Source organism: Amblyomma americanum, chromosome 7 (genome assembly GCF_052857255.1).
Source record: "Amblyomma americanum isolate KBUSLIRL-KWMA chromosome 7, ASM5285725v1, whole genome shotgun sequence".
NCBI lineage: Eukaryota > Metazoa > Arthropoda > Arachnida > Ixodida > Ixodidae > Amblyomma > Amblyomma americanum.
The window spans coordinates 24,726,705-24,754,580 of NC_135503.1; the positions used below are offsets into that span (position 1 = coordinate 24,726,705).

General features: G+C 44.8%; 1 protein-coding gene across 6 annotated transcripts in view; it reads left to right on the forward strand.

Moving 5' to 3' along the window:
- Positions 1-25,868, forward strand: part of LOC144098707 (sodium- and chloride-dependent GABA transporter 1-like) — a 37,213-nt gene extending 11,345 nt beyond the window's left edge. For 4 of the 6 annotated variants that reach the window (XM_077631533.1, XM_077631532.1, XM_077631536.1 and 1 more), the window contains 10 exons: positions 1,077-1,209; positions 3,757-3,891; positions 5,390-5,493; positions 7,716-7,840; positions 8,577-8,689; positions 11,900-12,028; positions 14,367-14,469; positions 16,754-16,854; positions 18,568-18,738; positions 25,470-25,868. In XM_077631533.1, coding sequence (XP_077487659.1) covers positions 1,077-1,209; positions 3,757-3,891; positions 5,390-5,493; positions 7,716-7,840; positions 8,577-8,689; positions 11,900-12,028; positions 14,367-14,469; positions 16,754-16,854; positions 18,568-18,738; positions 25,470-25,574 — 1,219 coding nt within the window. In that variant the 3' untranslated portion in view covers positions 25,575-25,868. Of the gene's footprint in view, positions 1-1,076; positions 1,210-3,756; positions 3,892-5,389; positions 5,494-7,715; positions 7,841-8,576; positions 8,690-11,899; positions 12,029-14,366; positions 14,470-16,753; positions 16,855-18,567; positions 18,739-20,367; positions 20,425-25,469 lie in introns of all 6 variants that reach the window. The other 2 variants (XM_077631537.1, XM_077631538.1) reach the window with 2 other exon arrangements.
- Positions 25,869-27,876: the final 2,008 nt, after the last annotated feature.

The window sequence follows — 27,876 nt, forward strand, 5'->3', positions numbered from 1 at the left end:
TATATTCGGACTGCTAGCTGCAATAGCAGATGTCCGCTATGCTGTGAGCTGCCGACATTTGCAAATGGCCTCCTGTGGCTAGTGGCCTGTGACTGTTCCTTTGGGATCACGTGTCCTTGTGGTGTCATACCTGTCTCGACCAATCAGTGAACTTCATGACACTGCATGGCCCCTGGTCGCTTCTGAAACTAGGTTGCTCACAGTCGGGTGGCCAGGTTGCCACCTGTCATGGTGGGCACGTTGTGATGACGTCACACTGTCACTTAACCTCTCAAGACAAGTCATCAAATTTCGTGTCATCGGATGGCGGATTTACCTTCCGACGTGAACTGTGATGCAGACGGCAAGTTAAAATACGGAAGCATTGACGTTATTTGAAATGCAGTGCTTCAGGTGCACGTGCCTCTATCTAGCGAAACCAAGCCTCCAATACTTTAATGCATGCCGTGCCGCTGCTACTCGGCATTTTTGAGCTGCTCAGTCGAGCGTCCATTAGCCCTTCTTTGCTTTCCCTACTCCACTCAACTCTTTCAGTGCTTTCACTTGCTCAACGACCCACACTGCCTTCTTTCCGCATCCTCAGCCACCTTCTTCGCACCTGCACACAGCGCGTTTTGTCCAAAGGATGTAAAAATCTGGCTTCTCCTGGCGGCTCTCAAGCGTAGTGGCGAAGGTTGCTTTTGTTATCTTGAAAATCTGAGGAAAAACATTTCGCACTGTATTCTATGTCCTTAAGCTTTACCTGATGTCTCCTGCGGAATATCGCGGATTGTTTGCTTTCAATTCGCGGAATTTAAAGTTTTCCGCCGCAGAAAGCTAGTGGCCTTAGTGATTGCATTGTGGAAATCTTTTTGTTGTTTGTTTCAGAGCCCAAGCAAATTTGTTCCTTGGCAGGAACAAATTTGTCAGGAACATTCCTGTCATGTTCACAATGTCAGGAATGTTTGCAGTGACAGAGTCAGGAAAGTTCGATTTGACAGAGTTGGGAATGTGCACAGTAACAGGTGATGTGCAACGTGCCCACTTTTTTTAAAAGTGTGGGCCCATGTGAAAGGACAACTGTGTGTAACATGCAGGCGGCGTGTGCTCGGTGTATCATCTGGGCTGGAGGACGTGGGCAGTGTGCGCGGGGAGCTTGCCCTGTATCTGCTGCTTGCTTGGGTCCTGGTGTTCTTAGTCACATGGAAAGGCATCCACAAGAGCGGCAAGGTCTGCCTACTGGCCATACCTTCTCTTGGCCCTCCCTTCCGTGGTTTGACTGAGCCAGTTGTTGTCTTCAACCAAGGAGCGTTGTTGCTGAAATGAACTCACTTTTTCTATGAGGTGATACAGTATAACGTCGATAATTTCACCTCCGTTAATTCGGAAATCTGTATAATTCCGACAGCTGGCATGGGCTTGGCCGACACCAGTGTATACTGAGCACTTCCTTGCAGCACTATGGTAGCTGCAGGCCTTCCCAATCGATCAGATGAATGCACAGACATGTTGCTGTGAACTTGGGCTTGTTGCGCCATCTTGGTATTAAATTTATAAGTTACATGTACTGCCGGTGCCATTGCTGATGGCTCCACTTTGCGCAGCAGGTGACGGTGGCTGCCATTTTTGTGAAAGTTGAAGCATTACCCACTCCCAGTCCCCAGCTGTGCTCAGAGTATTTACTGGTACTTTCAAGTGAAATGTGGAATTTTGTTCTGGTGATGCCTAAACACTCAGTAGAACATATTTTAAATGTTTTTGTGATGTTGTTTGCTGGGATATATGGAAAGAGGTAGAGGACAGTTTTTTATTTTTACTGCTCATGACCGAACCAGTTATCCTGGAAAATTTGTTATGTAGAATAAAACGTTTTCACTGAAAACATGGAAGCCTTCCAACACTCCTATAAATAACACTTGTAGATATCGTGATTCTGCAGTCAAGGAGAAGACTTTTATGTTGACACTGTATCCCGCAGCACAAGAGCCTAGCCTCTGCACACTTAATAGCTATAGCTCCGCTGCTAGAAACTACTGAGATGGAGTAAAAGTCTTCTATGGCATCAGACATTCATTAATTTGATTAGGCTGGCGACACGGGGCAGTGTCGAGGTAGGTATGACTGGCACAACAGGTGGTCGTCGAAATAGATTTCCTGAATTGTATGGTGTAGTCTTACCCATGCCCCGCTGCCATGTGCTCAGAGGCATGGCAATGATCACAGGCTGTCTTTGCCAGAAAAATAGTCCAGTCACATAGTTTCAGTTTCGCTTTTCTCAGCTCCGTGCCAGCCCGCGGTGATGGGGGCTGTCACAGGTATGCGTCACTCCAGATGCTCAGTGACGCGTCACTGGTCTTTCTTTTTCATTTTTAAAAGCATCTCGCCGTTCCTGCACTGACATGTTTTCTCACTTCCATCTGCATGGTTTTTCCACCTTTTCAGAGCACTGAAGCCACACGCTTAATTGTCATGTGCTATTGGCAGTTTGTGCGATAAGGTCCCCTCACGTGATACGATGCCGCTTGTGACCGCGGTGGCTTTTACAGTTTCAGAGTAGCTGTGCTTTGACATTCCCGACAATCAGGGCGCAAGTTCGAAGCATTTTAAGGAGCTGTGAAAAATCATCGTTGCCACACAGTTCTCATTTCAAAATTAGCCGACCATTGCACTAGAGTTCACTGGATAAATTTCCTATGATGCAAGTAGTTTTGGCAGTTTTTTTTTTTTGAGAATTCAATAACTCGAACTTTCGGATAATTGAGTAATTTTTTTCCGGTTCCTTGAAGTCCGAACTAATGAGCTTTAACTGTAGTATCGGCTATATGCCTCTCTAAGGTGTGTTCTAGCATTACTGTAAATTAAACGCATTTTCTTTTTGCTAAATGGCGGAATTGGAGGTTTGCAAAAATAGCGTGGCGACAGCTGGATCAGGACAGGGTTATTAATTGGAGAGATATGGGAGAGGCCTTTGCCCTGCAGGCTGGTGATGGTGATGAGTGTATTACATGGTAAGGATACATTTCAAAATATAGTCTGTCTTTTAACCTTTGCTTATAAGCATGAAGCATTTGCATTGATGAGCTTAGTGCCGTCTTATGCTGTGTGGAGAAACTTTTTATGAATGCTTCTGTACCTGTGATCCTTTCCATTCAATCATTCAGTGCAGTGTGTTTCTGCTGCATGGGTTTCCGGTTTGATGCCACCACTCTGTACCGTTCTCAGCCCAGTTTTAACAGCTTGGTGTGCTATCAGGGTCTGAGCTTTGCTGTGCTGACTACCTCCTGAAATGTTGCTTTGAAGCATTCCATGCATAAAAGAAGAGCACATGAGGTTCGAGTTGCTGTCAGACCTTTTTCTAGGTAATCGAAGCAGGCACTTCAAGGAACAATCACTGGTTAACAAAAATGTCATTGGTATGGAGTGCTGGGCAGAGATCATGTGATTTTCGAACAGAGTTGGTGCTTGCCCTACTGTTAGCAATGGCTGTGTCAAATCGCAGTGGCGGCCCAGTAGCTTGAGCATGTGCCTCATATGTGGGAGGTGTGGGGTTTGGTTCCCACTGCTGTGGGATGCCCACTGGTTTTTCAGTCTGTGTGAGCTTTCTCCTGGCCTGCTGGTCAGCTTCTCTAGGGACAAGCGCTTGGTAAAAATGAGCCTTTGGCACAATCTCGTGCCGACTAAAACACACTAGCTATGGCACTCTAGCCAAGGTGACCTTGCGTCATCATTATCATCAGTTTGAGTGTTGAAGCAGAATGTCTGATTTGTGGGCTGCAGATCATCTGGTGCACAGCCCTGTTCCCATATGTGACCCTGCTGGTGTTGTTGGTGCGAGGGGTGACCCTGCCAGGTGCTGACATGGGTCTTCTCTACTATGTGACACCCCAGTGGGAGAAGCTTCTCGACCCATATGTATGCTGATGTTTTTTACCTCCTTTATTCACTGAAAAGGAAACCACCATGATGGTTCAGTGGTTGTGGTGCTCTGGTGCTGACTCAAAAGATGCGGGTTTGATTCTGGCTGTGGCAGTCTCATTTCGGTGGAAGCGAAAGGCTAGAGTCCCGTGTACTGGGCAATGTCAATGCATCGCACAGTAAATGCATACTGCTGTCGCACAGGCATTTTCAATCGTGATCGAGTTGATTGGGATTGAACTCAGTGCAGATCTGGCATTGCTTTACTGCCAATTCAGTTGTGATTGAGATCAATCCTGCTCTACGCCAAACTGGGTTCTGAAGGGCAACCAAACTTTTTGATTCCAGTCGAGGGCTACTGCGCTCATGGTCAGAAAACATTCAAACCCTGACTAAATATGGCACCGAAAGATATTCCAGAAATGCTATGAAATTTTAAAGTAACATTTATTCAGTGCGGCTCGATTTCTGAAATTGCAAAACTTTCAACATCGCATGCCTGGCTTGGTACTTGTAGTGAACAAGCACACAAGTGCAAATGTAGCATCCACGTGCATGGGCTGGTAGTAAAGTATTTTGCCTGTGTCTGTAGTGGAACCATTTGTAGCCACGAAAGTTTTCATCAAAACCATAATTTACTTTTATTTGCTTACAGAACCATTTATATGCTGCCACTTTTGCAACAGGTATGCGTGTTTGCAGTGCCAGCTGTCATTTAGCTGGCGAACTTGTTGTTTGGGATCGACTGGGAATGTGTAGTTGTATTGCATATTGAGATTGGAAGTGCCCGTGTGACAGCAGCATAACACACGGCAAAATCTCAGTAGATGGGCGTTTTTGCATTTTGCTTCCGCTGAAATATGGCTGCCGCAGTTGGATCAAACCCATTAACTCGTGCTCAAACATTCATATGCCATAGGCACTGAGCCACTATGGTAGATATCACCGTCAGATACTTGCATATTTATTTGGAACACTGTTATCACAGGTTTTGTAAGGAGGCTAGAACACAAAAAAATTGACGAGGTGAAAGAGGTTATGTGTGTAGAAACTGTTTCATGACTATGCTGGGAGGGAAGGAAAAAACAGAGGATGAAAGAGAAGGAAGGAGTATCAAGAAGAAACGTGCTGTTCAGCCTTAACCTAGATTGACATGAAAAGAGCCAATGGACATTCACAAGGTCAGTCATCACTCATCTTTTCAGCAAAAAAATGTTATTTTTTTGTTAACTTGTCTTCTCACAAACATCGAAGGAATTTATGTGACAAAACAGTCCAATGCTTATAAAATACCCACCAATATCCATTGAATGCATGGTTTACCAGTTGCTGAATTTGCTGCTGGAATGCTCTAGTGCATAAGGGTGTAAGCATTGGCGGGACTCTGGCTCAAGGAGTATTTATTTAAACTCTGCCAGCTCCAAATGCTTGAGCCTTTTAATCTCTGGTATCCTGCAGCATTATATGCAAACCGAGTGTTATCGTTTGACTCCAGGTGTGGATAGCAGCTGGCACCCAGGTGTTCTATACATTTGGCATCGGCTTTGGCTCGGTCATCGCTCTGGGCAGCTATAACAAGTTCAACCACGACTTTTTCAGGTTGGTCTCTACCTGTTGCGTTACATCCAGATGCATTTTACTCACCCCAGGCAGTATTTGAGTATGCCTCCCGAGTACTCTAAGAAAATACAGCCGAACCTCGTTGTAGCGAACGGGCAGGGCTTAGAGGACTTGGGGTGTTTCTTAGACCCCTCTCAAACAAGGAATCTGAGACCCCTGCATTAGAATTTAGGGACTGCATAAATCCGAAGCACAAAACCTTTTTTTTATCCAATGGTGTTTGGAACATTTCTTTTTTATCGTTTCAAAAATTTCAACGTGATTTGTGGTAAGAATCATAAACATGTTTTCTAATACCCTAGACGGAGAAAAATGAAAAGTCAGCGGCACTACATAAAGGCTGGAAAAAAAAGGGAAACTTGTGCACTCCCACCACGAGTCAGTCCAAAGCTAGCTACTCAGCTCCAGGGTTACTCAACAAAACAGAGCACACTAGCAGTGCATGGGGTTACTTGCTCCAGGTCTCTGTCATAAATTGAGCGCGCAAGCACCTTTAAAAATGTTTTCACTCGTTTGAATAAAACGATGTGTAAAACAGGCTGCCAGCCACTTTCTCTCTATTTTTCTCTCCACCTGGGCTTGAATCACTAGAGACCCCATTCGATGGGGTCTCTTCAAACTTCTTCAAACAGACTTCAAACACTGCAAACAGGCACATAATTTTAAAATAGTTTGATATAACTGAAATTCGTATCATAAATTTTGGTCAGAAACGCACGCAACAGTGAAGTATTAAGTCAATGAAGGGACGGCAACTTAGGCGGCCCTTACCGGAGAGTAGGGACAGACCTTTTCAGGAAGTTTTAACGTTGTTTTGAAGGCTCTCACGGCGATTGCAGAGGCCGCGACAAAACAAGCGCCAAATGTGTGTTAGGTTGGGTTCTTCGCACAGCACTGTCAACTTGCACAAAAGGCAGGTCAAAAAGTACAGTTTGGGTGGCTTTCCCGCATCACAGCTGTGTCGCGGGTTAAACGGTACGTTGTAGCAAAAGCAAACCGCTTTCACCACCTCCGTGAGAGCAGACATGGGCGTAGGATGGTTACTGCAAGGCTTAAACCGTCCAGGCCGCTGCTTCTGGAGTGCTGTCGACGGGAGCGAGAGGCATGAATGCGTGCCGGCTGCCCGGCTACCAGCCCTCCATACCTCTATATCTTACATGGCGTTGTTGGCGTGTGCGAAATAAGAACACTGTTGTGGGATAAAAGTGCGAACCTTGGCACAACCACTTGCCGCACCACCACGCCACTTGTGTGATGGTGCGAAGCCTGCTGCCCGCCAACTCTGCGGGTAACGCGTGGCGCTGGAGAGTTTGGTATATCCGTTTTGTAGCCAATCGTGTTTGTTATATAAAGTAAAAATTACTTGTTTATTGTCACAAATATTTAGGAAGAGTTAAAAATAGCCTGTAATACGTAATATCTGTGTTCATTATATCGAGATTCGGCTGTAGTTCTAGCCTCCCCATAGCACAAATGGTGTGCACTTGCTCTGGCTGAAGTGGCAAAATTATCTTTTTTCATGTGGCACTGGTAAAGATTCCTTTCAGGGATATGCAGTATGCTGCAGAAGCATGATAACTGCCAAAAGCTGACTGCACTGCAATTTTTGCTATAAAATTAGCTGGGGGACAGTGGGCACCTGAGTGGTATGAACGTGTTGTTTTTTGTTGGGCTATGGGCCTTTTGCTAAGCATTGCAGCAGTTGGTTGTGCACGATGCCTTACTAACTCTTGGATGGTGCTTTGCTGAACTTGGTTTGTCCAGACTTTAGGCATTTTATTAATGAGTAGGCCAGAAGAATCCTTTAGCCCTTTAAAATATAGAGAGGTGCAGGCATTGCATATACTTATTCACAAGAAAACAATCTAAGGTAAGTTGGCAACATGGAGTAGATTATAACTTCAAATCCTGCATAGGAACAGAACTGCGGGACAATAAAAGATCAGCTGCTAATGAAACAGCCTTTGCTGTAAGAAAACAGGACAAAAGAAAACGATTTAATCAGGGCTGTCAACTGAGCTTGCACAGCTGTAGAATAGATGTAAATTTATTCTTTTGACAACAGGTTCTAGAATTTACAAGCAAAGTCTTGAAGAAACCTGTACGGAATGGGTGCTGCGTGGGAATTTGAATTTGGTTGTAGTTAGACTATGTTTAATGATGCCCTTACCTGAAATGCTTACCTGAATGACGATGTGCAGGGACTCGATGGTGCTATGCGTGGTGAACCCAATGACAAGCATTGTGGCTGGTGTGGTCATTTTCTCGGTGCTGGGTCACCTGGCACACTTGACTGGTCGCCAGGTGAGCGACGTGTTTCGCTCAGGTGAGTGAAAGTGCTGTCTTTGTTACCTTCACTTTTGCTTGCTTGCTTTTTTTCACTTTCGAACGAAGCTTGGGTAATGAATTTAACCTGCAACATAGTCTCTATGTTCCACTCCAATGTTTCTCAAGCTGGTTTCGGTGTAACCCTCGAGTTTTTCGGAGCACTTTTTTTTTATTTTCCCAAGCACTTGAATCGATGCATGCAACCTTCCCCTTTTCTTTTACCCCGCCTTGTTCTGGTACTGACCGTACTGTAATTGCTCATAGCGGACTATTTCACTGTACGGTCAATCGTTTATCATATTGTTACAACAAAGTGGATGTGGAAGATGAAGTGGCCTCTCGCGTGAAAGGACAAACGAAGTAGAAGAGGTTTATGTGGCTCCCTGTTCGCCTTGGTGCTTCCTGCTAGGAACTCTTCATTCTAAACCCCTAATGCTTGTAAGTAAATGTAAATAGTATTTTCCCGTAACAGTATATTCAGGGGCAGAGAATCTGCAATCTCTTTTGTGCATGCCTGTCAGGCAAGAAGAGACATAAGCCAAGATATGCAGGATTCTTCAGGCACTGTTGAAAGCTGTTGGGGTTTCGTGGGCCCATAGATAGGACCCCTTCTTTACTGAGTGTTCTTATTTGGCCTGCTACCTTTTACCGTGTTTTTCTTGATGTTACTGACTGCTGTCAAATGGGACATCTGTTCTATAAGCTGCTCCACTGCATGGTGGAAAACATTTCAGGACCAGGCCTGGCATTTCTGGCATACCCCGAGGTTGTGTCCAAGATGCCAGCAGCACCAGTCTGGTCGGTGCTGTTCTTCCTGATGCTGCTTGTGGTAGGGATTGACAGCCAGGTCAGTTCTGGTGGCATTGGAGGAGAGCCTGGTGTTAGACATAAGGGCCGCTCTCATTCAGTGCTGCCATTAAGTCCTCTTTATTGTCTTATACAGTGAAAGCTCGTTAATTCGAACCTCGATAATTCGAATTTTCGGATAATTCGAGCTACGCTACTTGGTCCGGCCAAGCTCCATAGAGATCTGTATAAAAAATCCCGTTAATTCGAAAGCGAGTCGGTTCCGCTGCAGATAATTCGAACTACGCGCTGCCGCGTCTGAGTGGCTTGGCACACAGCACATGGCCAAATAAAAAGAAGCACCTCCGCATAGCTAGAGGCTGTGCGCATCCTAAATGGGGACAGAAGATGGAACCAGATAAAACCGCGGAAGAGTGGGTAAACCCTAAATGGCACCATCACCGGCGCGGCGGCTGGCGGCGCCGGAGGGTACTGGTTGGCGGCCGCGGTGGCGGCTGCGTACCCTCATTTCCGCGCAGCCTCCAAAACTCGCAACTAAATACTCTTTAATTTGAGCCCTATTAATTCAGAAATACGGATAAGTACTGTCAGTGCGGTCCCAGCCAACGCCCATGAAAGGCTATCACTTCAGACGGGCACTACAAATTACTGGCGAAAAGCTTTTTTTTTTCTTTGTGAGTGTCGTCCATCCTTCCACCAAACAGTCGCCAACGGAAGCATGCGATCAGCCGCGATCATGACGCCGGCTTTTAGCATCGCTCGGCTACAGTCTTCTAGAACCTTCTAGAACACTGTAGCCCGGCGGTCAGCCACTGGCTGGAAGCGGCCAACGTGGGCTTTCAGCGCGGACCAGTCAGGGCGCGACAGCGTCTTACTTCCGCCCGCTTCTACAACATGGCTGCGCCTGCCGAAGCGGCTTCTCGCTTCACCACGAACTCGTCGTTGCTGCTACACTGTGCCTCATGTTCACGGCAAACAAAAGTCGCACAAAGCTCTCGCTTTGTCTGAAGATGCCCGCAGCACAAAATTTTAGCGATGAAACGCTCCAGATTTTCAGAATGCTTCTGGATTTTGAAAGCTGCTAGGCTTAGCTGCTACACGTCGGTTGACGTTAGGAAGCGTGAGCGGTTCAAAGAGGTTAACTATTTTGGTTCAGAAAGGGGTCATAAAGAATAATTCGTCCTCTTTGTCGTCATTGATTAAATAATAGCTTAATTGTAAATGCACAGCTGTTCTTTTCAGCATTTTACAAAGCATATAGAATCACGCCGTTTCTAAATCCTGGCGGCAGCTGCCCATTTTCGGCGTTCCGCCGTGCCGCTCAAAATCCGCAGCACAAGTTCACTCCATCTGGGTCGCCCTAAATATGGTACATATACTGTAATGCAAATGGTTCTTGTCAGTTTTTTTGAGGCCATTCGGTAATTTGAACATCAGATAATTCGAACTTTTTTCCCGGTCCCGTGAAGTTCGAATTAACTAGCTTTTACTGTATTTACTGCAGTTATGCATGCAGCCACGAGATATACGAGCTGTAATGCGCTTTGCACTTGGCAAGGCACTCTTTGCAGTGTACTTATAAAAATTTAACACCAAGAAATGTGAATTGCGATGTGTAATGAGAGTAATAATGTTATGAGTAGAATTCTTCTTAGAGAACTTCTGACTTGGATCCTTATTTCTGACTTAGTTTTGTGCCTGTTTTCATTTTGGTAGTTGTGCTACTTTTCTTGCATTTACATTAGCTTTGAACGACTGAGGGCTCTGTTGCTGAAAAATAGTGCACAGGCTTGAGATCAGCTCCAGGAGTATTATACTGGTAGGCCTTGGAACTAGACTTTCCTTTTTTTGGAGCCACTAAGCACTGTAGACAACCAAATCAAGCCAACCGGAGAATGCGAGATTTGTGGGCCCCCATCAACTGGACAGGTCCCTGCAATACCCATTTACTAGTATGCAACATATATTGCAGGGGTTTAAAAAACCGTGATTGAAATTCCAAACAGCACAGAGAGATTTGGAAAGGAGAATTGTAGGGGTAACATTAAAGAGACAGGAAGAGATCAGAGTGAATTATTAGTATCCTAGCAGAAATCAAGAAGAAATGGACACGGGCAGGGCATGTAGTGCAAAAGTAGATAGCCAATGGTCCCTCAGGGTGGTGGAATGGATTCCAAGAAAAGTTAAATGCAGCAAAGGTACAGTCGTATGGGCAGATGAGATTAGGAAGTTTGTGGGGGTAAGGTGGCTGCAATTAGCACAAGACAGGAATGTTTGGAGAGCACTGGGAGAAGTTTTTGTTAATGATGATGATGATAACCTTGGTTATGATGATGATGGTGGCATGGAGAAGGCTTCAATCTGACCATGTCCAGTGCCCTCCAGCATGTGATTCCTGCCAGCTACCAAAATATTTCGATTATATATCTACCACTTGTCCCAGTGTGTGTCCAAGAGGAGATGTTAGCCGCTGTCTTGACTTGTGTGCATAACTAGTAGCTGACTGAGGTCATTGCACTATGGTCATGGCCAGACTTTAAATCTTCTTGGCTTCTAATTGAGCACAGTAGTACAAGACACCCGTCTAGAAAGGCCATCTAGTTGCCAGTTTGTGCGGACACTTATCCGTGTCCTCTCTCTCCTTATGTGCACTTATTATGAATTTGACTTTCCCGTTTGACAGTATGTTGTGTTGGGAAAGTTAGAAGTAATTCATATCGTGGACCAGCGCAAAACGGACAACGAACCTAGGAAAGAGAAGACGGCACGGGCGCTGTCGTCTTCTCTTTCATAGGTCCGTTGTCCGTTTTGCGCTGGTCCACGATATGGGTTTCCCATTTGCCTTACATTTAGTGCAGTGTAATGGGGCCTATCTCAGGCCAACCTTCAGCCTTTCCTTTCATAAAGTGCTGTGTTTTTGCTTGTTTCTTTCCAACAATGCCAGTACACGCATGCTGTTCTGAGAACTAATTGACCCCACACAGAGTGATGCTGGAAAAATTAGATCGCTGAAGTGTACCCGAAGTTATGCAATAATAATCTGAATATTCATGTATTGAAAACCTTTTCAGGGTTAATTGGCTCTAATCTACAATAAGAATGGATGTGCACAAAAGCAAGGATAGACAGGATGGGCATTTGTCTTGTTTTTGCTTGCTTGTGTGTCTGCTTTCTTGCACCGTCAAGTTTTTGGCTGATGCAATCATTTCTTTGTAATGTGCACCTGCATCGGCTCCTTATGGTCCTGCAGTTCTGCACTGCCGAGGCCCTCATTGCTGGCCTTATCGACGTGTGGCCTGTGCTGCTGAGAAACCGGCCAGTGGTGACGCTCATTTTCTGCATCATCCAGTTCCTCCTGGGGCTCACCATGGTCACACAGGTAGGTTTAAAGTTTACTGGCAGCTATTACAAAATCAAACTACACAAAAAAATGCACAGTAAGATGTCCCACGGTAAAAAGCACGAGCAGGACCTCCCATTCTTCTACAGTAGAACCCCGCTATAGTAAATTTGGTTATAGTAAAAACCCAGATTATAGTAAAGTGATCGGAGCCCCATTTTGCCTCCCATAGACGATTGTATACATGACTGTATGTATGATTGTACATTATGTGCAGTGTTGGAAGGCACACAGCTTTCCTTTAGACTCGGCGCCAGGGCGGCCCCTCTGTGCTCTCGCAGTGCTTTTGTGCGTTTGTAGAACACAGCTTGTTGTGGAGCTGCCGGCGCGTTGGTGCATGTGCGTGTGTATGCATTCCAAAAATCTTCGTAGCTTTGCCTTTCTTGCACTTGGTGCCAAACTGACTGATTTCACCTGTGCTTATATTGCCCCTGGTCTGAGTGTACAGCTCGGCTGAATGGGTGGCACAGCCTTGCTATGCTTTGTTCCCTCTTTCAAGGAGTCTAGCTGGGAAAACCGAGTCCGAAACTGCAGACACAAGAAGCCACAGTGGCGCATTTCCAACAAAGTAATTTTTACAGTAATTAATTACTTTTGCTGCAAAATTACAGGCTGAGAGTAATGCGTTACATTACCGAATGACTACACCCCAAAAGTAATTTATTACATTGTAGGTTGCTTGAAACATTACTCGAGTTACTGCAATTTAATTACTGCTATATCCGGTAGTAAGTAACACAAACTATTAATACAGTTTAGTGTGACGTGGCAGGTTACACACTAACTAGGTAACACTTAACTGAAGCGAAAGCTGTTATAGCTTTGGTTTAGCCATATAACCCCGCATTCTGCCATGGAATCTACAGCATCAGCTGTAACATCTTAATTACTTAGTGAATTGATTTAATTTAACCTAATTGATTGAATTTAAGTTAATTTAATTCAATTCAATGGCCACCACCTGCTAAATGTGGCAGATAGCAAAGTGAAGAGAGGGAATCCTCCTCTTTATGTTTAAGGGAGAGAAAGGAGGCAATGGGTGGCCAAATCAGATATTGCTGATTTGCATTAGCAGCTAGGCTTTCTCTTATGGCTGACGATGTAGATTCCAAGGACAAATGTAGGCCTAATTATCTAAACCAAAGATATAACGGCTTTTGCTGATTAATGCGCTAAGCCGGTAAGCCTAGCTCAACAAATTTTTAAATAAAAATAGGTATCATTTTCTGTGATGTCAAAGTTTTGAAAATTGCAAGGTGATGTTGTAGAAAATTGAAAATTGGTTTTCCAAGATTGCACTTCTTTCTTTTCTTGCCTCCATTTTTCTGTGCGGTGTGAGAGTAATAGCCTTTTATATATCATTATACTCTTCCAGCTCATTTTCTGCGCGTGCTAAGAATTAAGCAGCAAGAAAAATGAGCTGTATTTTGATCTCCGAAGTGGCTTGGAAAAATGATTGAACTGATTGGTGATCAATAGGGCAGCTCTTATGGAGAATTATTGATTAAGCATGTTGGTTAGATCAGCTGTTTCCAAACTCCAGGGCACGTACAAATCCAAGTAGAAGCCACAGAGGGGCGCAGACATTTAAGACTAGCATATAAAATGACCCACTTAAAAGTCGTTCTCTGCCCAGAGTTGCAATTAGTAGACAAGGCTTGGGAGATGGGGGGGTTCTTGTCCGGAAATACATACAAAAGGAAGCCTGCTTCTTTTTGAAGAGTTCTTGTTTTGGAACTGAAATGAGCACACATGATGTCTTTTTAAGTGGAACACTGTCGTATTTATAATTAAGATTGACGCATGCTGTGAGAATTATTGATCTGAAGTGATTGTCTTTTCTTCCTAGATCCTGGAAGTTTCTTCTCAGGTGTTCAGGTATATTCATTGATGCGCCATACAGAAATTTTTCACCTTCTTTTTGGTGTAAAGAAGTGAGAATGATATCTTTGTTATTCCCTTCCCCTCCCTCCAGCCAGAAAGGGACTATTTCCAAGGTCTCAGATCACGAGCATTGGTCACATGACCACAGATGGCTCTTCGGCATTGGCACATTGACGCGGATGGATGACAAAATTAGCGTTTCTCATTGGTCAAAGAGCAGTTGTATGATTCCAGAGTAGAGACACCACTGGGTTTTCGGTCAGCCTACTGAAACCTTGCTGACGAAAGAACTCTAAAAAGTAGGTTGAAGGCTAGCATGCGTTTAGCTCTCTGTGTATTTCATAGCATTTGCGGTCTACACTGTGATTTTACTGGATTGTATAATATTTGCCCCATGTTTTTTGAGAAAATTTTGTGGCATTCTTCATTTCAGGGCGGCATCTATCTATTTCAACTTGTTGACACCTATGCTGTGTCTGGCATGACTCTCCTCTTCATAGTGTTTTTCCAGGACGTGGCTGTCTCTTGGTTCTATGGTGAGTCATGGTACATTGACATCAATTCCTTGGTTCCCATGGGTTTACCACACTTTCTTGTTTTGCTGCTGCTGCTGTTCTTTCTCTCTTCTTCTTTTTCTCCTTTCTCTCTTCTTTTTTTTTAATGTGTTAGGAATGTAGTCTTTTTTTGACAAAAACCCATTCCTGCATGTGTGTGTGAGTGAGAACCCTCCACCCTCCAGAGAGGTCTTCATCCACCGGAAGCCCATCACAGCAACGGAACGAAAAAGTGATGATGAAATCCAGGTTAGAGACACACTGGGAAGGCTATCAATGTGAAAGCGAAATGTACAACCAATACTGCTAACTCGGGATTTGTATGGCATCGCATGATCGCCTGTGCATTTTTTTTCTTTCTTTTCTACTTCTCTCTCTTGGCTTGTCTTTGCTTCTGTCTTGTTCAGCAGCTGCTTCGCATAACGTCGTGCCAGCTGTGCGCTGCTGCTGCGATCTACTCTGAAGCTTCTCACGGGAGGCCCCTTCCTCTATAACCTCGTAAAACAGCTCTCGTGGCCGCCTCACAAGGCGCCTGTGTACTGTTAAAGAATCGCAGGAGGTCTAAGTTAGTTGGGAGCCCTCCACTGTGGTGTCCCTCTTAGCCCGTGTTGCTTTGGGAGGTTAACCCCCATATACCCATACCAAACAGCTCGCTGTATAAAAGAAAATATGCAGAGACCATAACTATGTTGAGGACAGTTTATTGATAGAAACTTGCTGATGTTCCTCTGAAGGAAAGCTAACCACACAACTCAAAGTTAAATTGAGAAAAGTGCAGCGAAGCATTGAAAGGAAAATTCCATAGATAGCATTTTTCTAGATGTTTCTTTTCCATTCTTTTTTCTTTCTGCGTAGTTTTTGTATTCTTAATCCCAGTTGTTTGAATTTTTACGCTTTCTATTTGCACTATAGTGTTGTTGCTATTGTTTATTACTGTACTTCAAAATGATGTCTGTATTTTTTTTCTCTCTCTTTTCTGTTTCGAGCAAAGTGTTGTCAAAGTGCTTCGTGTGTCCCCCCGATGTAATACCCTCTCCAGGGGGCCTTTAGGGTATTTGAATAAATAAATAAATAATACAGTCAAACCTCATTATAGCGGACCGGTAGATAATCATAAAATAGTTCAATACAGCCGAAATTCGTTATAATAAAATTTCGTCAAAAACTCAAGGGCAGCATGGTATAGTCAACAGACGGAAACTCAGGTGATCCTTACTAGAGAAATGGGGGTACATTCTCCAAACATTTAGCACTGTTTCGGAGGCGCTTTCGGCGATTGCGAAGGTTGCAGAAAAAAAAAAGAGCAACAGGTAGGCTGGCTTCTCTGCAGAGCACTACCAGCGCGCTGCGGTGGCAGGCCACACACTAGATAGGGTGGCTTCTTCGCATCACAGCTGCGTCGTTTGTAAAATGGTACATCACTGCAAATGCTATCGCCGTTTTCACCACGTGCGTGACAGCCGACATGGGCACAAAATGGTTACTATAAGGCTACAATTGTTCGCGCTACTGCTTTAGGGCACTATCGATGGGTGCGAGAGGCATGAACGCATGAAGACTACCTGGCTACCAACCCTCCACGCCACTGTATCTTCCATGGTGATGTTGACGAGTGCGAGATAACACTAGTGTGAGATACAAGTGCGAACCTTGGCATGAGGACTTGCTGCATGATCACCAGTCAGTTTTGTAGTGTGATGAATCCTGCCACCTGAGCGGGCACTGCTCTGCATAGGGGAGTTTGAAATATCCATTTTGTAGCCAGCTGCGCTTGATAACCAATGATTTCTCAAGGTAACGGTACGGATTCTGAGGGACACCAGAAAGTTCAGTGGGCAGAGAAGATCAGGAAATTTGCTGGGATAACATGGCTGCAAGTTGCTTGGCACAAGGCAAATTGGAGATAAATGGGAGAAGCCTTTGTGATGTTATGGACATAACTAGGGCTTACATAGTTCCCATGGTACTACAATATACCGGTATACGTTATAGTTTGTTTGAAAATGATCACACACATACAGGTGTACTCCTACAGTGTTCAAGACTAGTCTAGATGATATGTGATAGTTCTGCACCGTGGTTGAACACAGAGCAGCTGAAAGCTGTTGAAAATTTGATCCTGATGAGTGCATGCTGCATTTTTCTGTCACTGCCATTGTATTCAAGTTTCTTTCATTAACCCCAAAAAATACTGCCTTGAGCATGAGCCTGCTTGCTTGTCTATTATCACCTTTGATAGTGACAATGTGTTATTCATGTTTTGCAGGTTTGAACAAGTTTTCCAGCAATGTGAAGGAGATGATTGGCCATGCACCCAGCTGGTTCTTTCGTGCTGGATGGATGGTGTTTGTACCCTTCTTTTGCATTGTGAGTACAGAACTAATGTATCTATGGTTGGTCTCGGTGAGAAACCTATGCCAGCCTTATCATTACTGCTTCCGTCATTAATGTTGGTGAGGATTGTGATTCATCTGTCTTTCGAGTGATGCTGTGCCATACCAAACTGTTCTACAAGTTGATTTTTGCCCGTAATTGGAATGGACTGGATTGGGATTGATTATCTTCTTGATTTCTCCTTTTTTCTTTGCTTTGAACCCAGAGCAACAGCTCACATAGTACATGAGTAGCCAAATTATATTCGACTTCAATTGAGAAATGGAAGCAGGCAGTAAACATTTGTAGCTGAAGGGGGGGATTGAGTCTTGAGATCGCAAAAAATTGCGAGAAAACTCATTTTTCAAGGACCGGTTCTTCACACTAAATGTACTTCTGACTACTCTAATCTCCGCAAATATCCATGCTCTAAACAATCCCAAAGTATAGAAAAATTGAATATTTTGAGAGTCAAGCGGCTGAAGAATGAAACGCGAGCTTCGAATTATGTTCCACTTCACACAATCGCAATTCCAAAATTGTTCCCCAACCGCCACCATTTCGCTACCTTTCAAGAGTTCGTTTTTCGCCATTCCTTTTGACGCCTTTCATGATGGCATCAGAGCAGCGCTGCCAACGCTACAGATGATTTCCCATGACTCGATTTGCCACAACTCAATTAGTTCGCACTTTATCTCCGTTCGTGGTTTTACAAATACAGTCTGTGCGTTACAGGCTTTTTCTCTGGTTTGCCTTGGACAATTGAAATGTGCTTGGCATTAATATATTCAGGAGGAGTAGAGCTTTATGTGCCTGTGCGATGATGCTATTTTTACTAGCTTTTATATTATGCATTAAATTTAATTAGTTGCTTTCCTAAATTAGCAGCCAACCATTTTGTATGTTCTGTTCATATATTTCTTTCCAATGTATTTTCACTGAGGCAAGTGTAAAAATAGCATTACTGCACAATAAGCCACTGCGGTGGCTCAGTGGTTGTGGTGCTCGACTGCTGGAACGAAAGACGCGGGTTCGATCCCGGCTCTGTGAATATTGCTAATAGTTTGTAAACATTTTTTGGCTAATAGTAGCCTGTAACAGAGAGCCCAATTAAAGCCTCAGTACTCCTTATAATTTATATTCTTGTTGATCTATATAAAATTTATTTGCATATTTAGGCTCTGCACAAAAAAAAAGCAAACTTTCATGGTAGTTATGGCCAGGATTGTGCCAGAAATAAGAAAAAAGTTTTTCAGACCCACATCACCCCTTAAACCCCACTCTTTCAATCGGTGCATGTTTTCTTTAAGCTCTCATTTCGAGTATGATAGGAAAAAGTTGGAGAAGTCATTTGCTATAACCTTGTACTGTGATTTGGTGATAACTACATATTGCAAATATGTTACTCTCTTTTATTATAAACTCTGTGTAGCAGGACTACATCAGGTTTAACTTTGAAACAAAGTTACCCTCGCTCTAGTCTCTTTCTAGGGCTGTTCATTTTATCTATGCTATTAATAAAACATATGTCACTTGGGGTAAAAGCAGACCATCTCCAAATGGTAGAAACCGTGCAAAATCCATCTTCTGTTCTCATAGGGGAAGCAGTATTAGAGCCAATGTCATTATTCTGCCTTCAGAATCAGTTGCGTTAAAATCTAGAACTAAATTGAAGGTGCAGTAACACCTAACACTTCATCATTGCAGACCATATTTGCATCGTCCATCATTCAGTACAAGCCTCCCGTCTATGCCAAGACCTACTTCTATCCCTGGTGGGGCGAGATGATTGGCTGGTTCCTGGCACTGGTGTCCATGCTGATGATTCCCATTTATGCTGTCTACTATGTGGTCACAGCTCAAGGCCCTCTTCTTAAGGTGCGCCAATAGTGAATGTGACTTTTCTTGCTTCACTTCTGATAGAATGCTCTTAGGTTTATATTATTGCTGTCTGCCTTACATGTAAATTGGATTGTAACACTTGAATTGCTGAATTCAGCTGGGTCATAGTTGAACTATGCTTGAATTCATAATGCCTAAATAGATCTGTGCTTTTGCGTATTCAAATATTCATATTGTTTTGTGGTAGTCTAGTCAGTAGAAGCATCTGTTTCTCTTTTATGTTTATTTTAAATGGCGAAATGACCTTGAGCTGCTAAGGCACCACTGCTTTCTGGAAAGCATGTTGAGCATTTTACTATATGTTTGGAAGTGTATGGGCCAAAACATCTAGAAAAGATGACTACATGTATTGATTTTTGACTGTGTATGGCTTGATGCTGTGGTCAAGTACGTGGTGTAGTTGTCCTGACTGTTTATATGTTGTTGCGTAGTTTGTATGTTCAGGTGCTCTTTATGCTTCACTTGATTTTCACCAGATGGTAGTAGTGCTACTTCATTTTGTCTCAAGTGTACAATTCAAAAGCCTGTATGAACAGCCTGCAGTTGTGCAGACCTGGGGCCAAATTTATGTAGCTTGCAAATTTCTACATATTGCATTCCCTTTTCTATATACTATTTCACTGTGAAGGTAGTTGTCATTATAATTGTATATTGGCAGAAACTCCTATTTCTTCGAGGTGATAAGCATCCATGATTAATCAAGGTTACACACAGTGATGTTGCTATTACTTTCGGGGGCAGTATTGAGCTTTGTTTGTCATCTTCTTAAAAGTGATCATAGCAAGAATTGCTTGTTGATGGTAGACTTGTCAACATTACGATGCTGTGCACAAAATAATTGCAATGGTGAAAATTGTGTGAAAAAGTATGATCGGCTACATCATCACTATCATCAGCCTGACTATGCCCACTGTAAGGCAAAGGCCTCTCCTATGTCTCTCCAATTAACCCTGTCCTTTGCCAGTTGCACCCACCCTATGCCTGCGATCTTCATAATCGCATCCGCCCGCCTAACCTTCTGCCGCCCCCTGCTACACTTGCCTTCTCTTGGAATTCACTCCGTTACCCTTTAAGGACCTGCGGTTATCCTGCCTTCGCATTACCTGCCCTGCCCAAGCCCATTTCTTCCTCTTGATTTCGACTAGAATGTCATTAACCTACATTTGTTCCCTCACCCACTCTGCCCGCTTCCGGTCTCTTAACGTTACACCTATCATTTTTCTTTCCATGGCTCGCTGTGCTGTCCTTAACTTAAGCTGAACCCTTTTCGTTAGCCTCGAAGTTTCTGCCTCATAGATAAGTACTGGTAAGATACAATTGTTGTATACTTTCCTCTTGAGGGATTTTGGTAAACTGCCATTCATGATCTGGGAGAACCTGCATATGCGCTCCACCTCATTCTTATCCTTCCGGTTATTTCCCTCTCATGATCCGGATCAGCTGTCACTACCTGCCCTAAGTAGACCTTTACCACTTCCAGCACCTCTCCGCCAATTGTGAACTGATGTTCCCTTGCCAGACTGTTGAACATTACTTTGGTTTTCTGCATGCTAATTTTTAGACCCACCGTTCTGCTTTGCCTAACTCATTGATCATGATTTGCAGTTCACCTCCTGAGTGACTCGGCAAGGCAATGTCATCAGCAAATCGCAGATGATTTAGGTATTCTTCATTAACTCTTATCCCCAACTGTTCCCAATTCAGGCCTCGGAATACCTCCTGTAAACAGGCGGTGAATGTCATTGGCGAGATCGTGTCTCCTTGCCTGACGCCCTAATGGCCTTTTTAAAGGTGCAAGAGGTATTATAACAAAAAAAAAAATGTATTCTGCATAAGAATTACTTCGTCCTTTTTGATGGGGTCATTGACTTGTTTGTTATAGTGGGTACTTGGCCCGCTTTAAAAATGAGAACATCATTCACATCTTAGCCAATGGTGTTGAGTAGAAAGGGATTTGTGCTTATGGATTGTGACCTATCACTGAAAACTGGCTAAGTGTAAGAAAAAGGCACAGAAATGAAGGGCTTGTAGTAAGTAGGCTTGTGGAAATAAAAGTCTTGCCTAGTAAATCAGTGCCAGAATTTATACATCCTCTTGTGGACAAGGTTCATCATAGAATATTGCTTTAAAATGAGACATTTGGTATATACTGCTGTCATTGAAGCATAGGTTCATCTCTCACCAGTTCAGGTGGTGGCGTGTAACCAATGTGGTTTTTTTGGATGCATTTGGACACGCCCAGCAGCATACAAGTAATCGATCCTAAATATATTGATTTACAGTCTGTATCAAATGTTCAAAACGTTTTCCTGAAAATCCTGTGCAACGGATGGAACTACTGTGTGCATATATCAAATTGTATTTGACAAATCTGGTTTATTCAGTATGGTATATTTGATATTCCTATCGAATATAGTGCCATATGCAGGGACGTGCCGTGCCCCTGCTTAAGTACTTCTAATGGTGCTGCCACGATTATTTTTCATGCATGCGGCCTCGATGAGGAGGAAGCACAGCTGCCTTCAACACCAGCTGGCAGCATTGGCCACCTGAAAACACTAAAATTGCATGATGACAGGAACATCGGACGTGATTGGGTGCAAAAATCAACAAAGGAGGAGGGGAAACTGCTCAGGAGGCAGCCGAATTTTGTGTGCTGGCGCATTTGGGGTGACGTGTTCAGACTTGTGACAACAGAGCTATGTAGTACGTTTTTCTTGCTTCATTCTTGGGGCCGTGGTCCTTACTGGAAATAAAGAATAGCAACAGTGTGTGTTTAGTGACCCGCGGCCGTTGAAGCGAGGCGGCTCTCGCCTGACCTGCTTGTCGGCATGTTGAGGTGTTGCATTGTGGAGAGCAGCAATACCTTCATTTTAATGTTAAATTATGGATGGCGTTCACAGTAAACCGACCAAGTGATTACGCTTTTCGTATTAAGTGGTAGTTAGTTAATAATAATAATAATAATTGGTTTTGGGTGGAAAGGAAATGGCGCAGTATCTGTCTCATATATCGTTGGACACCTGAACCATGCCGTAAGGGAAGGGTAAAGGAGGGAGTGAAAGAAGAAAGGAAGAGAGAGGTGCCGTAGTGGAGGGCTCCGGAATAATTTCGACCACCTGGGGATCTTTAACGTGCACTGACATCACACAGCACACAGGCGCCTTAGCGTTTTTCCTCCATAAAAACGCAGCCGCCGTGGTCGGGTTGGAACCCGGGAACTCCGGATCAGCTCGACTACTGGTAGTTAGTTCAAATGCACTCCTCGGTGCAGCTTCGGTGCAAAGCAGGCTAGGCTTAGATATCCAGCCGGCAGCGCGCTACCATTGCGTTCGCGTGTGGCACACTGCTGCAGGAAGCTTCGGTACACCCTGGTCTCTCTCTCTGCATATCTTATATATCGAATTAGCGATAATCGAATATTTCACGATCCTCTTTGAGCTTAATATATCCAAGATCGACATATAAGCGTTGTCCTATGGTCGTTTTTCACAATTCATCACAAGCCATCGCATTTTTAGTGCAGACTGGCTGAGGCAGTAACTTCTTATAGCATGCGTGCTAAGGCAACTTTACTTCACGCTGCTTTCTTTGCAGACTGGCCTGTGCATGCACTCCACACAGAGGAGCAGCCGATGACAAAATGTAGTGTGAAGCACGCTACAGGCGGCAAAAACCGGCAAAACTGCATCGCTGCGCCGTGTAACGTCGCACTTCTGGTGTTGAGACCTTACTGTCCACATGCACGTGCTTTCGTACTCACAGCCATGTCTTTTTCCTCGCTTCCGGCAAACAAGCTGGCGATATGCAGTGCTGGCCGCTGGGGGTCGCTGTTTTTTAACCACCATTAGGGTGCCTCAATGAAGCGTTCCAAGGGAAGCTGCAGCGAGGTACCGTAACCACCAAGTCACACTCACAATTCGGCAGCGCATGAAGGATGGTGAAGCGTTCGCTGTTTACTTTGCAGGGATTAGGTAGATAGCACAGTGTCGTGACACTCTACTACATTTTAAAGTGTTCCCGGTTAATACATATTACCCCACTTTCACGGCACAGGCCAGATAAACTGATCCTCCCCCCTACAGGAACCGTATTTATGTGTCAAGAATTCTCAATCCCGACAGTGGGAGAATTAGTCAAAGACATCAAACACACACCCAGCCACCCTACTAACCAACGCCCAACCTGTCCACTCCCATTCCTCAAATTGAACCCCATTTTCTGACATTTCTTCCTTCCTTGTGGCCAGGTCTAGCGTGATGCCAGTTAATACCGAACATACAAATTAGAGACTGCCAACCGTCCTGTTTTAACGTGCTAGCACTTACTATGGCCATCCCCTACATTTAGCCATTGTGTGTTTGTATGTCTGTCTATTTGTCTAAAGTATGTTTTGTGGTAGGCTGCTCATCTGCCCACCGGGTGGTGGGTAACCTGCCCATATATTTATGCATATATATATGTACTTAGCAACCTGCCCACCGTGTCAGGCCGCACCTCACTTAATCATGAGAGGCTGCTTGGGAAGGCCAACCTGGGTCACAACCCTGCCTAAGCAAACCAGATCCCACCAATGGCAGCACCTGCCACTGAAGGGCAGTGGTGCATCACTTCACCACTGCACCAGGAGTGGCAGGAAGACTTCCAAGAATCTATGAATGTAAGGCATGACCAATTCCGCATATATGGACATTAACCCATTATCGGTATTCAAACGGCTTACATCAGTGAACACTGGATTTGAACACCGGGACCTAAGTGAAAAAATTCAGGGGTGCACTTTGTTGACCTAAAGTGCAGTGAGGTGAAAGCCTTTAGTCCGGTGTTGCTGCTTGCGTCACTGATGTGTGTTTAAGATATTGATTAAGTGCACAATTATTTGTGAATCTTAAATGCTGGAGGCACTGGAGGGCGTTTGGGAGGCATCTGTCTGATTCGACGCCTTTCCGCAAACACTCTCCAGCGTACTTGCGCTAGACAAGGAGAGCTACATATGCGTTGGGAGGAAGTAGCGTAGTCGTTAGCACGCTCAGCTGCAGAACGGAAGGATGGTGGTTCAAATCCCGCTATGCACAAAGATTTTTTCTTATCGAGTTGGTGTCATCATCATCGGTGTGACATGACTTGAGACTGGACGGTTTTTTTTCTAACATTTATTGTGGTTCGCAGTCAATTTGTCATCATTTGTGTACCACGCTGGACGCATTATAATCTTTTTTACTCTGGTCAGATGTGGCCGGATTGCTCTGAAGAAGTCGCGATCACATGCGACACCTTCAGCCATGTATAAGACTACAGACTTGTCTTGTTAATAATAACGAATCGTGATTAAAAAGATAATGACTGTTAAAAAATGCTTTATGATTTGTAATTAAGATCTGTTTCTGTGCAAGTGGTGGGCAGTGAGTGAGAAATTAGACAATGTTGAAGGCTCCAAATGCATTAGGCTGGTCATCATTATTATTGAAAATAATCTGTTCCAGTTTAAGCTCCTAGTGGTCTATGAAGGGCATGGAGTCACTCATGGATGGATGACGTATCTCTTACTATGACTGTTCACGTCACTCAAACAGCTGGTGCATCTCTATACCCATTTGGTTGATAGCTGCTGGGTGAGTCTTTTAGCATCTTAGAGGCACCTGCAATAGCTTCTTTCACAGCCATTCAAGAACTACGCCATATGAACGGCTCACCGACTGTGCACCTTACTACTGTAATGCATGAAACCCAAAAACAAAAGAAAAAAGCTGTCACTAAGGCACTCGCACTTATACACTGCTATTCTGCTGATACTCTGCATTCAAAACATGGGAAATGAACCATTTGGTTAGAGTTAGTTGACCTCTTGTTGTGATGATTTGGCTGTGAGCACGAAAAAAGCGCAAATGTGCATGCTAAGGTGTTGACTTCAGAAGTGCAACATTTGATGATGCAGCAGGGCAGTTTTGCCTGTTCTTGCCGGCTGTTGGGTGCCCCTCCTTACTTTGTCACGGTTGTACCTGGTCTGCAGCCATTTGTCACATTGTTTCATTATATCTAACAGCCCGCATAAATATATTTGTTTAATTCATACATTGCCTAGCATGCTTCAACTCGGCGCAGTGGCTTAGTGGCTATGGTGCTCTGCTGCTGACCCCAAGGACATGGGATCAAAGCATGGTCATACTAGCAGCTATGTTTTGGTGGAGATGAAATGTAGAAACGGCCATATGTGCTGTGTGATGTCAGTGAACTTTATATAGCCCCAGTTGGACAAAATTCGGAGTCCTCCGCTACAGCGTCCCTCATAGCCTATGTGCAGCTTTGAGACATCAAACCCCCCATTTCTTACCATACCTTAATATGCTTCATTGTGCTACTACATTTTGGAATGATGTTCGTTTTCTTCGATATCAAACTGTGTATATCGTCTGCTTACAGTAGGCATTATATACAATGCTTGATTTCATTTGACACTCTTGAGCATGTGCACGAGCCATGCCACCTTTGGCATTGAAAGGGGACGGTTCCCAAGATGTACCCCCTGCCACAGGACCTAAGCTCTCTAACGAGGTGACTTATTCTGCTAAATCTTCACGAGGAGGAAAGTCATGGCCTCTCCTGTCTTTCTGTTCCCCTCTGGGAAGGTTCAGCATTGAGTGGTGGCCTTGTGGGCAAAAAACTACTGAAGCTGCGTCGCCGTTTTTCTTACACATTGTCCACTGCAGCGTCTCCAGACGGGCGTGACACCGACGATAAAGCCGAGGTCCTCGCTTGAAGCGGGGCCACTCTTGGACCCGCTGGAGAAATTGCCCCTCGCTGGCCCCAAGTGACGACCGCATCGTCAGAGGGCGCATCAGTGCTTGCGACACTTCCGGTGCCTGCCATACATGGTGGCCTGACTGCCCACAATGTGCGTGGGCCTTTTTTGGCTCCATTGAGCAGAGCTTGTGCTGCTTGGAGCTTGTGTTCCCCCCGAGGTCACCGTGCTCTTTTGATGAATATGTGATTACAATGCAACATGCACGCCGTTTTAAAGCATACTCTAAGTTTTTATATAATATATCTTGAGTCCTGTTGTATACTGAGAGAAGATATTTTGTTATAAAGTATAGGTTCCACTATTTTTTCTTGTGTTATGTTGTCATTTGCCGAGACCCATTTCGGGCAAGGTATTGACTTGGTCCAGCTGGTTGGAATCTGTGTGAACTGCTGGAGAGACATACAGACAAATCAGTGGGCATGTAAGGACAGCGCATGCATTATGTACTCAACTGTGGCTGAGTCTTCTGTTGTTTACATTATGGATCCTTGCCAGTGTCTACTCAGCCATGGAAAAAGCTAAACTAGGAAAAAAGCATCACGTGATGATTATGGTGCCGTCATAAAGAGGTTGTCTACTGCACACGTGATTTCACCACTTGAAATCGTCTCACATACAATGCCGAATTAGTGATAATTTTTATTTACTGCCACTACCTGCCAACCCAACGGGAAATATAGTCCGGTTGCTCGTGCCGAGGCTGAACTCTGACAGTCAGGGAGAAATATAGCTTTGACAGAGGTGGCGACTTGCACAGTAATTACCGATGTCATGTGGCATTATTAACTAATTTTGTTTCCTTCTTCTTACTGCATTTTTGTCTACCACTCCAGCAGTCACCAATAGAGCATTAGCGTGTTCTGCAAAAAAAAACTGCCCCCCCCCCCCCCCCCTCCCCACTGTTCTGTAAAATGAGCTACCAAACAACCTACCAAAAGAGAGAAAAATGCCAGCTCACGAGGTATAAACAAAACCCTTGAGGAACTGCAGACCATGTACATGCCTACAGTCATTCTACACGGGCCGCCAAAACAGCATCAACGGCGAATTCGCTATGGCAGAACTAAACATGGCATTAGTCCAAAACAATCGCATCATCGACATCAACGAGCATTGGAACACAGGCTAAGCCTGGATATTGCGAAATTTTAAAAAGTCCGACATTTTTCGTTACGTGCAGTTTTCGTGAGAAGAGTTGAAAGGACAGTGCACAACGGAAGCCAAAATGAGAAATATAGGTGAAATCGCCTTGAAAATGTTTACAGAAAACAAGTCATGACCGCGGAGAAACCCGCCGCAGTGGCGCAGTGATTAGGGCGCTCTGTTACTGATCCGGAGTACGCGCGCAGCGGCTGTGTTTCGATGGAGGCGAAACGCGAAGGCGGCCGTATGCTGTGCGATGTCAGTGCACGTTAAAAGAAGCCCAGTTGGCGGAAATTATTCCGGAGCCCTCCACTACGGCACCTCTTTCTTCCTTCTCTCAGTCCCTCCTTTATCCTTTCCCTTACGGCGCGGTTCAGGTGTCCGCCGATATGTGAGACGGATACTGCGCCATTTCCTTTTCCCAACAGCCAATTCAATTCAACCGCGGAGAAACGTTTCGCGATCGCACTGATAGCGCAACTGCGGCAGCAGCCGCCACCACATCCGCCGCGGCTCGCGCAACGCCGCTACCAACGTTACTAGGACAAGCGTTGGCTACGAGTTGGGTGGAGAGGCAGGGGCGCTGCGGCCGTAGGCTGATCATGGAGGCATGTGCTATCAGTTTTCTATCGAGAGCCGCACTTGGCTACCAGTCGAGCATTCCGCTGTGGTCCGGAGAGGAAAGTTGTGGGCATGCGCGGCGGCCGGAGAGGAGCAGCAGAGGCGCCGACTGGCCGACTCCGGCGCCGCGCGTGACGTCACGTGGAAGAGCGGTTATGCGCATGTGCGGCAACCAGAGAGAAGCAGCCCGCCGGCCTTCGCCGCGCATGACACTCGTGGATGCCATGTGCTAGCTATGCGCATGAACAGCTTCGTGTATAAAATGCGGAGGTGACACGGCGGAGTGCTTGGGATATCTGATATCTGATTTAATATCTGCTGAGGGTCCTTGGACCTAAGATATTAAACTTGTTTTTGGAGTATGGCGGAGTGCTTGGCTTGAAGCACTCTGGCACGGGTCGGCCCGGTATTGCACTGCCTCCGGGATCGGCACGGGGCATATTAGCGCGGCCCGTCTTTTCTTTCACTCTTTGCTCTCCTATCCTTTACCTCTTCTACTTTGAGCACGCGGCAGCAAACGTGGCTCGGCTTGAGCCAGTAGGCAGACC